The sequence below is a fragment of the Nansenia antarctica genome (genome assembly GCF_963989245.1).
Source record: "Nansenia antarctica genome assembly, chromosome: 1".
NCBI lineage: Eukaryota > Metazoa > Chordata > Actinopteri > Argentiniformes > Microstomatidae > Nansenia > Nansenia antarctica.
Genome location: NC_137674.1, coordinates 112,532,894 through 112,545,393, shown reverse-complemented (window position 1 = coordinate 112,545,393; position 12,500 = coordinate 112,532,894). Strand labels below are relative to the sequence as shown.

The 12,500-nt window shown below is 47.4% G+C and overlaps 1 protein-coding gene across 1 annotated transcript in view; it reads left to right on the top strand.

Moving 5' to 3' along the window:
- The window catches only part of LOC308156826 (receptor-type tyrosine-protein phosphatase S-like), a gene marked incomplete at its 5' end in the record, with an annotated part of 165,722 nt that overhangs the window by 76,691 nt on the left and 76,531 nt on the right, over positions 1-12,500 (top strand). The window contains one exon of the mRNA XM_080530268.1: positions 5,117-5,305. Coding sequence (XP_080386394.1) covers positions 5,117-5,305 — 189 coding nt within the window. The remainder of the gene's footprint in view (positions 1-5,116; positions 5,306-12,500) is intronic.

Sequence of the window (12,500 nt, the reverse complement as noted above, 5' to 3'; positions counted from 1 at the left end):
ACACAAAACAAAGCCATCTGTAGCAGCAGCCAATGCCTCTCTCACAATCGAAGTGTCAGCATCATTGTCACTCTGCTCCACGGTGATGTGAATTTTTCTGAATGTTGAAGAGAGGAGGTGAATGAGCTCACTCTTGTTATGAGTGTTGTCCAAGAACTTCGCTCTTGGTGTCCAGTGTATCATATCCGGTCGAATCTGGAGGTCACAGCATGACTTCTTGGTACGTCGGATGTGGTCATGATCTTTTGGCGATCTGTTATAGCCATCAAAGACCACAATGATCCTTTGAGAGTTACGGCCAAGACACTGCACGTAGCTTAGGTAACTGTTGCCAATCTCCTGCCGAGTCTGACCTTGTTCCCACGTCACCATGTAGAGAAGCCATCCGCCATCAACCACCAAAGTGGAGCAGGGTTGGTTAGTGAGTTCAAGTGGATCAGTTAACTCCTTCAGGCTAGTCTTGGAAAAGCCTGCCTTGTTCGCCTTGTTCATTTTCTGATCTTTGTTACTGAAAAGGGACAATGGGACGGGAGTCAGCTCATACTCAAGCTTGTCTCAACTGTCATATCCCGTTGGGCAAAAATGATCAGTCGGTTGAACAACTTGAGTGAGTCAAGGTGAATCTTCTTCTCGTTGATCTTGGGAATCTTTCTGAGTGATGACAGGGCTTGTACCTTTGACTTCACCTCCATGGTCGATGTCACTGACTGTCCATCCAGCTTAATCTGCATCTCTCTCCCTACTTCAGCTGCTCTCTCAGCATTGACTGGGTCATCTCCTGTGCTTGTGAGTCCTGTAGAGAAAGATACAAGCATCTCCTTGTCTCGATCATGGTCGAATGGGTTGTTCTCCTCAAACCATTGGAGGGCAAGTTCAACTGCTTCAGCATCTCGCTTCATCTGTGTTTTGGCAAGGTCTCTGTGGGGTGGAGCATGTTCCTTGACATCTTCCTCCATGCACTGGTTGACATTGGAGAAGTGACTGAGGGTGAGCACCCAGCACTTGTGGCCAGAATCACTGTTTCTCATCCTCCCTCTGCTCAGTCCACCTTCTGATTTGGCTGCCTTCATTAATGTCTGCTCAATACAGATGTCACACCAGGTGCCAGACCAATCATGGCTGGAGTAACGGACAACATGGTTTCCATGGGCAGTGAAACTTTCTATGGTCTCTTTGTAAGCAGGCAACGTTTCAAGTTCCTTCATAAGTTGACAGTACAGCCGTGCACCTTTGGCATATTGATGATGGCCCGCAGCTGCAAAGATGTCCAGCATCCTGGTAGCAATGCAGGACAGGTGCCCCTTGTGGTCTGCAAGCCGCTCACTTCGGATGAAGGTCTTGATCACATCTACCATGTGGTGGTACTGCACCCAGAGTGTAGGCGTTCTTCCTCCTTCAGCGAGTCTTTTGAAGTTTTCTTCAAACCTATGTTCAAACAGTGCCACTACTGGATCTGTGTGTCAGGCTCCCATCTTACCATCAGCCACCTTCTCCATTAAGGTCCTCATTTCACCAAGCTCCTCCTCAGTGAAGGCATGTTTCATGATGTGCTGATAGATGGCTGCATCAATGAGGAGGTGGGCACGGATTGCCTTGTCAAAACACCCCCCATCCAGGATGTGCTCTTGGTGACAAATAAATGCTTGCAATCAACTCAGAATCATGAAAAATGCCTAGTTTGACCGCTCAAAAGTTACTCAAGTCCAATTTAAGCATTTTCGAATTTTCGAAAATCGGTTATCGGTACCCCAACTTTGAGCAGTTTTTTATGAGGTTTCCCACAGGAGTTGAATTTCAACCTTTTAGGACATGTTATTACACACCTTTAGAAACACATTGGTGAAGAAATTTCTTGGTAACGATTTACTTCGCAGATTGGTCAAATATCTGGTAAAATGCCCTTACTAGAACCCTACTTTACATTGTTACCTAGTTAACTAGAACACTACTTTACATTGTTACCTAGTTAACTAGAACACTAATTTACATTGTTACCTAGTTAACTAGAACACTACTTTACATTGTTACCTAGTTAACTAGAACACTACTTTACATTGTTACCTAGCTAACTAGAACACTACTTTACATTGTTACCTAGTTAACCAGAACACTACGTTACATTGTTAGCAGGCTCACAAAACAAGCCGTGTTAGTCGACGAGAGAGTGTGTCATTGATTTTCAACGACGCGGAAATGTATTAACACTTTCCGAAAGAAAAGTCTGATCGTTACATCGGATGCCGACATTTGGACCAAAACACTAGAACGTGTCACACATGGACGAGCCCTAACGATGAGAGACGACCTCTGCTGTACCGCTGTCTGCCCTGCCTGTCTGCCCTGTCTTACTCAACCCTGCTTTATACCCACTCTGTGGCTGAAGGTGTCTGGTGCGTTATCACCGCGCAGGCTAGCAAACTAGCACCAGGTGCTCATTAGCCCAGTGAGTCAACTCGCGCCTGGACAGGGGGTCAGGCGTGAAGGTACCACAGCCCTTCACACCTGAGTAATTGTGTGGGGCAGTCCCATTCTATCCCATTTTATTAGACAGATACAGTGAAGACAGACAGGAAAGTAAGGAGAAGAAGGGAGAGAGAGAGGGCATGTCAGCAGGGCATGGGGGCCGGATTCTAACCCATGCCGACATGGGCATAATGTGTGCACTGTAGACCGCTGTGCTAGACCACCGGACCACCCCAGACCATGGTGCTAGACCACCGGACCACCCCAGGCCATGGTACTGGTGCTAGACCACTGGACCACTCCAGGCCATGGTGCTAGACCACTGGACCACCCCAGGCCATGGTGCTAGACCACTAAACCACCCCAGGCCATGGTGCTAGACCACTGGACCACCCCAGGCCATGGTGCTAGACCACTGGACCACCCCAGGCCATGGTGCTAGACCACCGGACCACCCCAGGCCATGGTGCTAGACCACTGGACCACCCCAGGCCATGGTGCTAGACCACTGGACCACCCCAGGCCATGGTGCTAGACCACTGGACCACCCCAGGCCATGGTGCTAGACCACTGGACCACCCCAGGCCATGGTGCTAGACCACTGGACCACCCCAGGCCATGGTGCTAGACCACCGGACCACCCCAGGCCACGGTGCTAGACCACTGGACCACCCCACAGCCCTTTCAGATGAACGGGAGACAGCGGCGAGACTAAACCCAACCCTTGTACTGTAACACTTCACTTTTTACTAGTCCCGGAGTTGCTCAACGGCGCTAAATTGTTGTAGCATGCGTGATCAGGTACAGTAATTGCCTAGTTGTTCCTTTGTATACAATGACGGCGGAATGAGTAATTACCCGCTAGCGTTTCGTTCTTGCTTGTTTTCAAGAGGGGGGTGCTTTGGCTAGCGTTAGCGTCGACGAGTGTTTGTTTATAATAAAAAAAACTCCAATAACGAGTAGACGACGAGGCTCGATGCTAATGACAGCCTTTAGCTGTTTCTGCGTCCTGAGGTGTGGTGGTGCTGTTGGTTGGTTGCATGTCGGTTGCACAAGCTGTTGTTTGTTTGTGTGTTTGAATGCCTCTCCCACTCAGACACTTGAGGTACTAGAGTCTGTAGCGCAACATCTGTATGTGTTGGCTGTGTTTACGTGGACCGACTGATTAGCTGTCTGCTCTCGTTTGGTTAGTATAGTGCGCTGCACCTGTGGACAGTGAGCAGGTATGGTCGCCAGGGTTGCTAGGGTTGCTAGGGTTACCCTGGCAACCAGTTACGGTTGCCAACTGTCAAACCGTATTAGCCGGAATGTTCAGTATTTTTGGGGGCTGGATGAAAATGCAGGACATCTTTTCCTTGTCGTGTATATTCATCCAATCACAGGCCCCCTCATGCGTACGTATAGCGTAAATGCGCCAATTCCTGCAAACCCCCCCCCGCCCCCCCTCCACCCCATGCAGTGGCACGCCATCTTTTGTCCCGTATTTGGCAGTGAGAAAAATGGCGACCCCACCTGGCGTTTACTTGTTAGGTCATTGGTTGTCTCCCCTCAGATGCCATGTTTCCTACCCTGTGTTAGGCTGGACTTCAACTCAAACCATTTGGACTTAAAGGGTTTATTTAAATGAACCTAATATGCTTTATTGGTTTTTAGGGTGTTTATCTGTCTTTGCTCCCACTGTAATCCCAAGATGTAGGAGTGTAGCTGTGGTCTAAACCAATCAGATTAGGATATCCTCCCAGTACATAGGTTAGTGGAGTCAACCGCCACTGACCTTTAGCGCCCGTGGCTAACACTACTTTGGAGGTGAGCTGTCATCAGATCGTGATATACGAAGGAATAAAGGCTTTTATTTAGGACATTCATATGCATGTGTTGTGCCAGTGTAGAGTCGTAGCTCTCCTGTCTGTCTGTCTGTCTGTCTGCCTGTCCTGTCTCCTGTCTGTCCTGTAGCTCTCCTGTCTGACTCTTATATCATATTGAAATAACGGCCCTGTTGTATGAAATGTGCTGTACAAATAAAGGTGCCTTGCCTTGCCTGGCCTTGCCTTGGTTCTCTGACCCTAACTAAGCGTTTCGTGAGCTTAGAATGATAAGGTTCTATCTCCGTTTAGAATGATAAGGTTCTATCTCCGTTTAGGATGATAAGGTTCTATCTCCGTTTAGAATGATAAGGTTCTATCTCCGTTTAGAATGATAAGGTTCTATCTCCGTTTAGAATGATAAGGTTCTATCTTCGTTTAGAATGATAAGGTTCTATCTCCGTTTAGAATGATAAGGTTCTATCTCCGTTTAGAATGATACGGTTCTATCTCCGTTTAGAATGATAAGGTTCTATCTCCGTTTAGAATGATAAGGTTCTATCTCCGTTTAGAATGATAAGGTTCTATCTCCGTTTAGAATGATAAGGTTCTATCTCCGTTTAGGACAGTTCAGAGATATTGAGCGTCAATGTTTTTACATTCCATTACGTTTTGTGAGATGGAACCTTTGTGTTTTATGAATTACTAACTCAAAAATGTCAACATTTAAAAAAATAACACCACACGGGCATCAATAAACACCTAATGGATCAGATTATGTAAAAAACTAAATTTTGACAAACCTTGAACCTTTTTAACGTCACGATTTCTCTTGACTCTTCTCTCCACAGAGGACTTGCTACCGGCAGGGTTCCCCAACATAGACATGGGCCCCCAGCTCAAGGTGGTGGAGCGCACGCGGACCGCCACCATGCTCTGTGCAGCCAGCGGCAATCCCGACCCAGAAATCACCTGGTTCAAGGACTTCCTGCCCATAGACCCCAACGCAAGTAACGGGCGAATCAAACAGCTTCGCTCAGGTAAGGAAGTGACGACCGCCCTCTTGCACTGCCTTTCTTCACCATTGTTTTATTACAAGGTTTTATTAGCGCGTTTCGCTAACTCTGCAGACTGTTGTTGTTGTTTTTTGTTTAAATTTTAAGTCAATGTTAAGCTTGGCTTCTGAAACATTATGATTGATAATAATGCAGTTAGCTGACAGATCTGGGATTGTGTTACTCCTTAGTAGCACTGACTGACTGAGGTGGTGCAACTTGTTTACTATGCCCTAGAAACGTGTCATGAAGAGAAAGAGGGAGAGCTTGGTCTAGATTTGGCCACCGCATTACAGGACCCTGTTGTCTCATTCCCATTGATTAAACCTTATTGAAAGCCCCAGTAAAGCCATGTCTAATTATATAGCTAATTAAGAGCCAGGCCCAGAGTGGCCCCAGGCATTAAGGGGGTAGATATTTTGGGTCAATGATTTGTCACCATCAGAAAAATCCAATGTGTCCTTATTTGATTGGCTAGCTGCTAATGTAAACGGGTGTATTTGATTGGCTAGCTGCTAATGTAAACGGGTGTAAATCAAAGCTGAATAAAGATTCTGTCACAATTGAGGTCTTGCCCCAGTTTGCAGCCCCCTGTGCGAAAAAGCTGAAGAGTTTTAAAAAACCCCAATTTGTGGGTTTTTTATGCCCCGTCAGGCGGAGCAGACAGAAAATTCGGAGAGGAGACCTTTGACTTTTATAGATAAGAAAATGAGACATTTTTTCTAGGTCATTTGGCTTTTAAAGAGGTTCGAAAATTGGAAGCGCATACATATCATCTGGAATTTCACCAAGGAAAATCCCAGGGTAGCGACAAAAAGGAAAAAGAAACTGGTTAACTGGCTTAGATGATGATGTCGTAGTACAACTTTTCAGGGAGTGTTTTGTTTTTCCGTGTTAGCGGACGGCGGCTTCCCTGTGGGGGTGTCGGGGATTGTTCTGGAGTGATACAGAGTGAGATTGTGTGCAAAACGCTCCTGACTTCTCCTTCCGAGGACAACAGGCCACTGTAGGGGATTCCTAGCTAGCGAGTGATGCTAATGTCTCAGGCCCCTGCACTCAATAATATAATTTCACTCAAACCAGCTCTTCCCCGTTGCCTTTTAACTTCAGCGATGTAGACTTACTGGGTATCAATACTTATTGATTAGTCGGGGCAAACACGCATATTGACTAGACTAGAGGGATATATTGAATTTGAGATTAGGTTTGACAATTTCCTGAGTTGTTTAAGATGTTTGTTGGGGTGTTATTGCCTCCCAAAGTGAGGCTCAGAAAGAGTTTCAGAGAATCCCGGGGTTGCTAAGCATCCTGATTTGTTCGCGTCTACCCCTTGTTTGTGTGTCACCTTGTCTCTCAGTTTCACTGTCTGCACTTTTCTGTGTGTGTTGTTCAGTCTGCGGTTCCACTTCAGATGGATTATTCTGCTACTCTACTCTGTGTTATGTCTGCTGTTGTTGTCTGTCTGTCTGTCTGTCTGTCTGTCTGTCTGTCTCTATGTCTGTCTGTTGAATCTTGGATGTGTCACAATACACATCCTGCAGACTTCAACAACCTTCATTTGACCTTCAGTGATCCACAACAAAGTAAAAAACAGAGTGGCTAAAGTAAAAAAAAAGAAGAAAAAAAAAAGGAACTCTAACCTAACCTATGATTTAAAGTGGATTCAAAATGTAATAATATGTTTGAACCATTTCCTCATCTAAGCATTTAACAATGAATACAACATTTGCTGATTTAGATTTATAAACGTAACCGGCTAAGTAGTAAAGGCATTATTACGACATTATTACGTTTTAGCATTGTATAGTATGCAGGTTTAACATGCAGCAGTCTTACTCAGTACTAACATTTAACAATCTGTAACATCTGTAACATCTGTAACATCTTCTAAAACTCTGTGTGGTTCTGTTTGTGCTGTTTGACTGATGTTAACTAGAAATGTCATTTAACATTCAGCTTCTGAGAGAGAAACAGGCCCCCACCTACTGTCGTATAAACTGTGGTTCCATCGCTCTAGGTGGCCCCCCCCCCCCCACCCCCACCCCTCCCCCCACCACCACGTAAACCATTAAACCTCTCCCTAAAATTAATTGTTCTGTTTTTGTCCTTTCCTTTTCTGTTTGTTTTTCTGTTTCCTTATAATTTCCAGAAGCCTTTGGTAAGTGTCTCACGAAGTCCACAAGCCCCCCCCTCACGTCCCCCCCCCACCCCCTGTCCCTGAGGCAGATGGCATTTTAACTACTTCTAAAATGCATGTCCTTCGTGCTCCTCCACCATCTCCTCCTCCTCCTTTTCCTCTATCCCTCCCTTTCCTACTCTTTCGCTTTTTTATTTTTATGTTTCCCTTTTTACTGCCCACTAATGTGACTCTACGACTCCACTACAAAGGTGCCAGGGACAGAAACGAAAACGTGTGTCGTGTGGACTATGTGTGTTCCTCCTCTCACCCTCTTCAATACCACTTACTCTCACACACACACACACACACACACTCACACACACACACTCACACACACACACACACACACACACGCACAAGCACAGACACAAACACAAAGAGCATCTCACGGCCACACACAGAGTTTGACAATAACAAATTCCCCCATCATCCAAAAAACACTTGGAGAGTGTAGAGAGGAGAGAGAGGGTAACAAACCGGTTGCCGGTTACTGAACTCTCAGCCTTCCACCCTAAGCCAAATATTTCCTCAAGAAAAAAAACCTCTTTCCTCCTGCCTCAAGCCAAGTCCCCCCCCCACTGTCTGACAAAGCTCCAACAAAAGCTTTGTAGCCCTCTCTCTCCAAAGTGTGAGGACTCCGGTGAACGAGTTTAACACTAGAACAGCCGTGCCTTTTTTACCTACTAAAAGAGCCGCCCCTCTTTACAATGCTCAAGCTGCTATTTACACACAACGACCACTAGTTGGCTGCTTGTAAATTAGCCTGCCTCCTACACAGAAAAAAATGCAAAATATCTTCATGCTAGCTTATCCTGATGTGATTTCGAAAAATGTAAGGATACTGGGTGGTAGAACGCACATATCTATGGAAAAGTCATGAAAGGAGGGTCCTGAAATGTGATCGAGTGCATGGCTGATTAAGTGTTGGTGATTAAGTGTTGGTAGCTCTATCAGAGGCCCCCACATAATTGAAACGTTCTCAGAGATTTGTTTCCCAATGTGTAGGTAGGTAGGTAGGTAGTCAGCTGACTGTGAGTGAGAGAAAGGAATCCCCCACCTCTGCTTAGAGGAGTTAGCTTGGGGCCCAGACAGTGGAAGAAGTGCTTGCTGTTGTAGCTTGAAGCCCTGCAGACTGTCCTGCAGACAGCTGAATTTAGGCTGATGAGAAAAAGGCCTGCGAGCGAACCCTCTGTGCCTGCGACCCAGAACCCTCTCTACTGGTGTCACTTCCAGTCGAGCAGCGGAACGCTCCTCTCTAATCTCCCCTTTCCTAAAGGGAAACGCGCTTTTCAAACACCAAGTGTAGAAGAAATGCTTCAATATTTGGTTCTCTCTTGAGGGGGTGGTGGGGGGGGGGTGGGGGGGGAGGAATGAGATTTTGATACAGTCTTTGTTCAGTTCTTCAGGGGTTTTTTGGTGCAGCGGGGGGTGGGGGGGGTTCAGACTACACAATGCTTTCCTGTTGGGTTTGAAAGCAGAGGCTATTCATTAGCGTTTCGTTTTGGAGCCAGACGTCCCCCAGTCAGTGATGTATGGGAACGTACCCAGGTGTGTGTGTGTGTGTGTGTGTGTGTGTGTGTGTGTGTGTGTGTGTGTGTGTGCACCACTCCTGACCCCGTTGTCTAAGGCTCTTGGAGAAATGCTTTTTTTAAAAGCAGTCTAACTTCCTCGAGCGATGGGTATATGCTTGGCTGAGTCACACTCAGTCTGGGTTAAGCCAGGCGACACCTTAAATACAGAACCTTCCAGAACCTTCCATAGTCTTTCTACATAGGGTAGTGTGAAAGGCCCAAGGGGATTTCTTACAGTAGCAGTATCTACCTCAATTTAAATGCTTTTGGGATTACTTAACACTAGAACAGCCATGGGTGAGGGTCATTTGACCCTGTGAGTAAAAAGAAAATGTTCTATCTTCGCACTCGATCAAATTTCAGGACCCTCCTTTCATGACTTTTCCTAGATATGTGCGTTCTATCACCCCAGTGTCCTTACATTTTCAAAATCACCTCAGGATAAGCTAGTATGAAGCTATTCTGCAGTTTTTCTGTGTCGGAGGCAGGCTAATTTACAAGGCGGCCAACTAGCGGTCGTTGTGTGTAAGTAAGTAGCAGCTTCCTATCGTAAAGACTATGGTCTTACATTTGACCCCAGAGGCGGCTCTTATATAGTAGGTAAAAAAGGCACGGCTGTTCTAGTGTTTTAAACGGAAAATAAATAGATGTTTCGTGACTCCTAGGCATTGCGTATGTGTGTGTGTGCACCACTCCCACGCTCCCGATGGCTATGCCCTTGGAGAAATGCATTTCTAAAAGCAGAGGGTAGAACGATAGAAAAGTAGTTGCCGTCATGGTTGAACTTCCTGGATATATACGGGGAGAGTTGTGCGTGATCAGGCTGCTGCTGGGTTACTCTGGCTGGTTGACGCTTGTCTTAGCTCCAGGCCAGAGTTGGCACAGAGGGAATTCTGGGATTGATGGCTCCTCCAACAGATAAGAGTTAAGCCGGGAGGCCACTGAAACCCTTTTTTCATCGAAAAAACCCAAAACTCACTCAAACATCACCCTCTCCCCAAGCCTGTTTGCCTCACATAATCCTGGAGGGTCGTTTAGTCGAATTATATCGGAGTCACGTCGAAGAATCCCCTGATCTCAGTCCTGAGGTTTGTCCCCGTTTGAATTCCATTCCTACAACTCCCAAGATCCCCCTCTCTCTCTCCTGCCAGGTCCTCTCCTGTTGTCGTCGAACAGCGAGAGGTAGAGGTGCGTGCCGTTCTCTCGGAATCACTCAGGCATACTAGAGTAGAAGTGATAGTTTGAGACAGTCAACCTCCCCTTTAGACAAGGGAACAGGTACACTAAAAACCGCACAGTTACTCCTCAAAACACCACCAGAAAAAACACATAAAACACCTTGGTTTTGGCACGGCTTGGACTCTTGTTGTCGGCCTCTGGAGACGGAGAGACAGAATAGCAGCGGCTGGATGGATGTGGTTGGTCCAGGTCTGCTGCTGCTGCTGCTGTGCTGGCCAAGCTGTGATATTTACATGTGGAGACCCCTGAGGTGAGCTCCTCCGGTGGTGGGGAGGGAGGTTGACATTTCTCTCCTGTCCCCATGGCTTCCAACCCCCCCCCCCCCCACACCCCAGGCCCTGGCTGGCCTTGTCAGGGAGAGCAGATTAACTAGGGGGGGGAGGGAGAGAGAGATGGAGGAGAGAGAGGGAGGAGAGAGAGGAGAGAGAAAGAGGAGAGAGGGAGGAGAGAGAGAGAGAGGGAGGAGAGAGATGTTCATATTCATAAAGAAGAATAAGTTATTTTCTTATGTAAAGGTTTTGGCATAATGACCTAAATTACCCCCCAAGACACTGGAGGGTTCCGTGACCCCCCCCCCTCCCTGTGCTGTGGACCGTGACCTTGCTCGAACTCTATACACTCACACACTCTCACACACACACACACTCTCACATACACACACACACACACACACACACACACACACACACACACGTACGTAGATACAAACAGGTGGTGCACACACAGACAGTGACATCATGGAGGAGGTAGTCAGTCGTAGGTAGGGGGGGGGCGGGGAGGGGACGCACACAAACTCACTCACACACACACACACACACACACACACTCTCACACACACATACACACGTACGTAGATACAAACGGGTGGCTCACACACAGACAGTGACATCATGGAGGTAGGTAGTCAGTCGTAGGTAGCGGGGGGGAGGGGGGGTGTAGACTGACAGATGTGACAGCGCCATGGCGAGGCGAGTCCCCCGGTCAGAAGAGAAGGTCAGCCAACAGTCCAGAGGGTTGTGGGACCCTGGCAGCCAGCCCACCCCCCCTCCCCCCCACCCCCACCCCCCACCCCCACCACACACACCCCCCCCAACCACCACACGAACCCAGATGGACACCGTCTCTCTGGCCAGACCGGTCTGGCCTCTGGATAACCCTCATCCTCCACCACACACACACACACACACACCACCCTGTTGTTATTTACTCACATACACACCAGATTTGTACAGAAATAGTTATTTTTGGGTAGCTAGTGTTATGCAGACTGACTGAAATCTGAAAACGATGACGCACTGCGTCTCTCCGAAGGTCATCGACCGTGTCAGAGGACGGTGGAGGGTGAGGAGGAGGTCCATTTGGGTCACTCTCCTCTCTCTCGTCCTAAACCCATCTACCGACCGTACCCCCACGGTTTTAAAACCAGAACCTAGGAATTATCATGCCATCCCTGAGCCAGCCCGGTCTGTCTGGACTCAGACGCAGACAGATTCCGTCGCTATTCTGAGCACACGCTAGAAGATTCTCTTCCCATTGTCCTCAACCCAAATCTCAGAGACCCGCTGCAGAGCCCACCTGACTATGAATAGAAGTGGGAGAATATCAATAGACAGTTTTAGTGTCTCTCGAGTCCCTCTCCGAAAAACTTGGTATCCCTCCCCTTGTTTTAGGAGACCGACCGTGTCTTCAAGGTATTATTTCTCCACCGGAGGGATCAGTGTCATTCTTAATCTCTCTCTCTCTCTCTCTGTTCCCTCTGTTCCTCCCCTTCTCTCTCTCTCTCTCTGTTCCCTCTGTTCCTCTGTTCCTCCCCTTCTCTCTCTCTCTCTCTCTCTCTCTCTCTCTCTGTTCTCCCTGTTCCTCTGCTGCTCCCCCTTCTCACCCCTTTGCAACAAAAAAAATAACGAAATCAGAAGTTCCCAATGAGTCTGTCAGCAAAGTTTACTTTCTTTAGTTTCTTATTTGTTGTTGTTGTGTGTGTGTGTGTGTGTGTGTGTGTGTGTGTGTGTGTGTGTGTGTGTGTGTGTGTGTGAGTGTGTGTGTGTGTGTGTGTGTGTGTGTGTAATCAATGGCTTTGTACTTACCAACTCCTTATTTTCTTGACACTCATTTATTAAAATCTCCCTCCTCCCTCACCCTCCCTCACCCTCCCTCACCCTCCTCCCTCCTCCCTCACCCTCCTCCCTCCTCC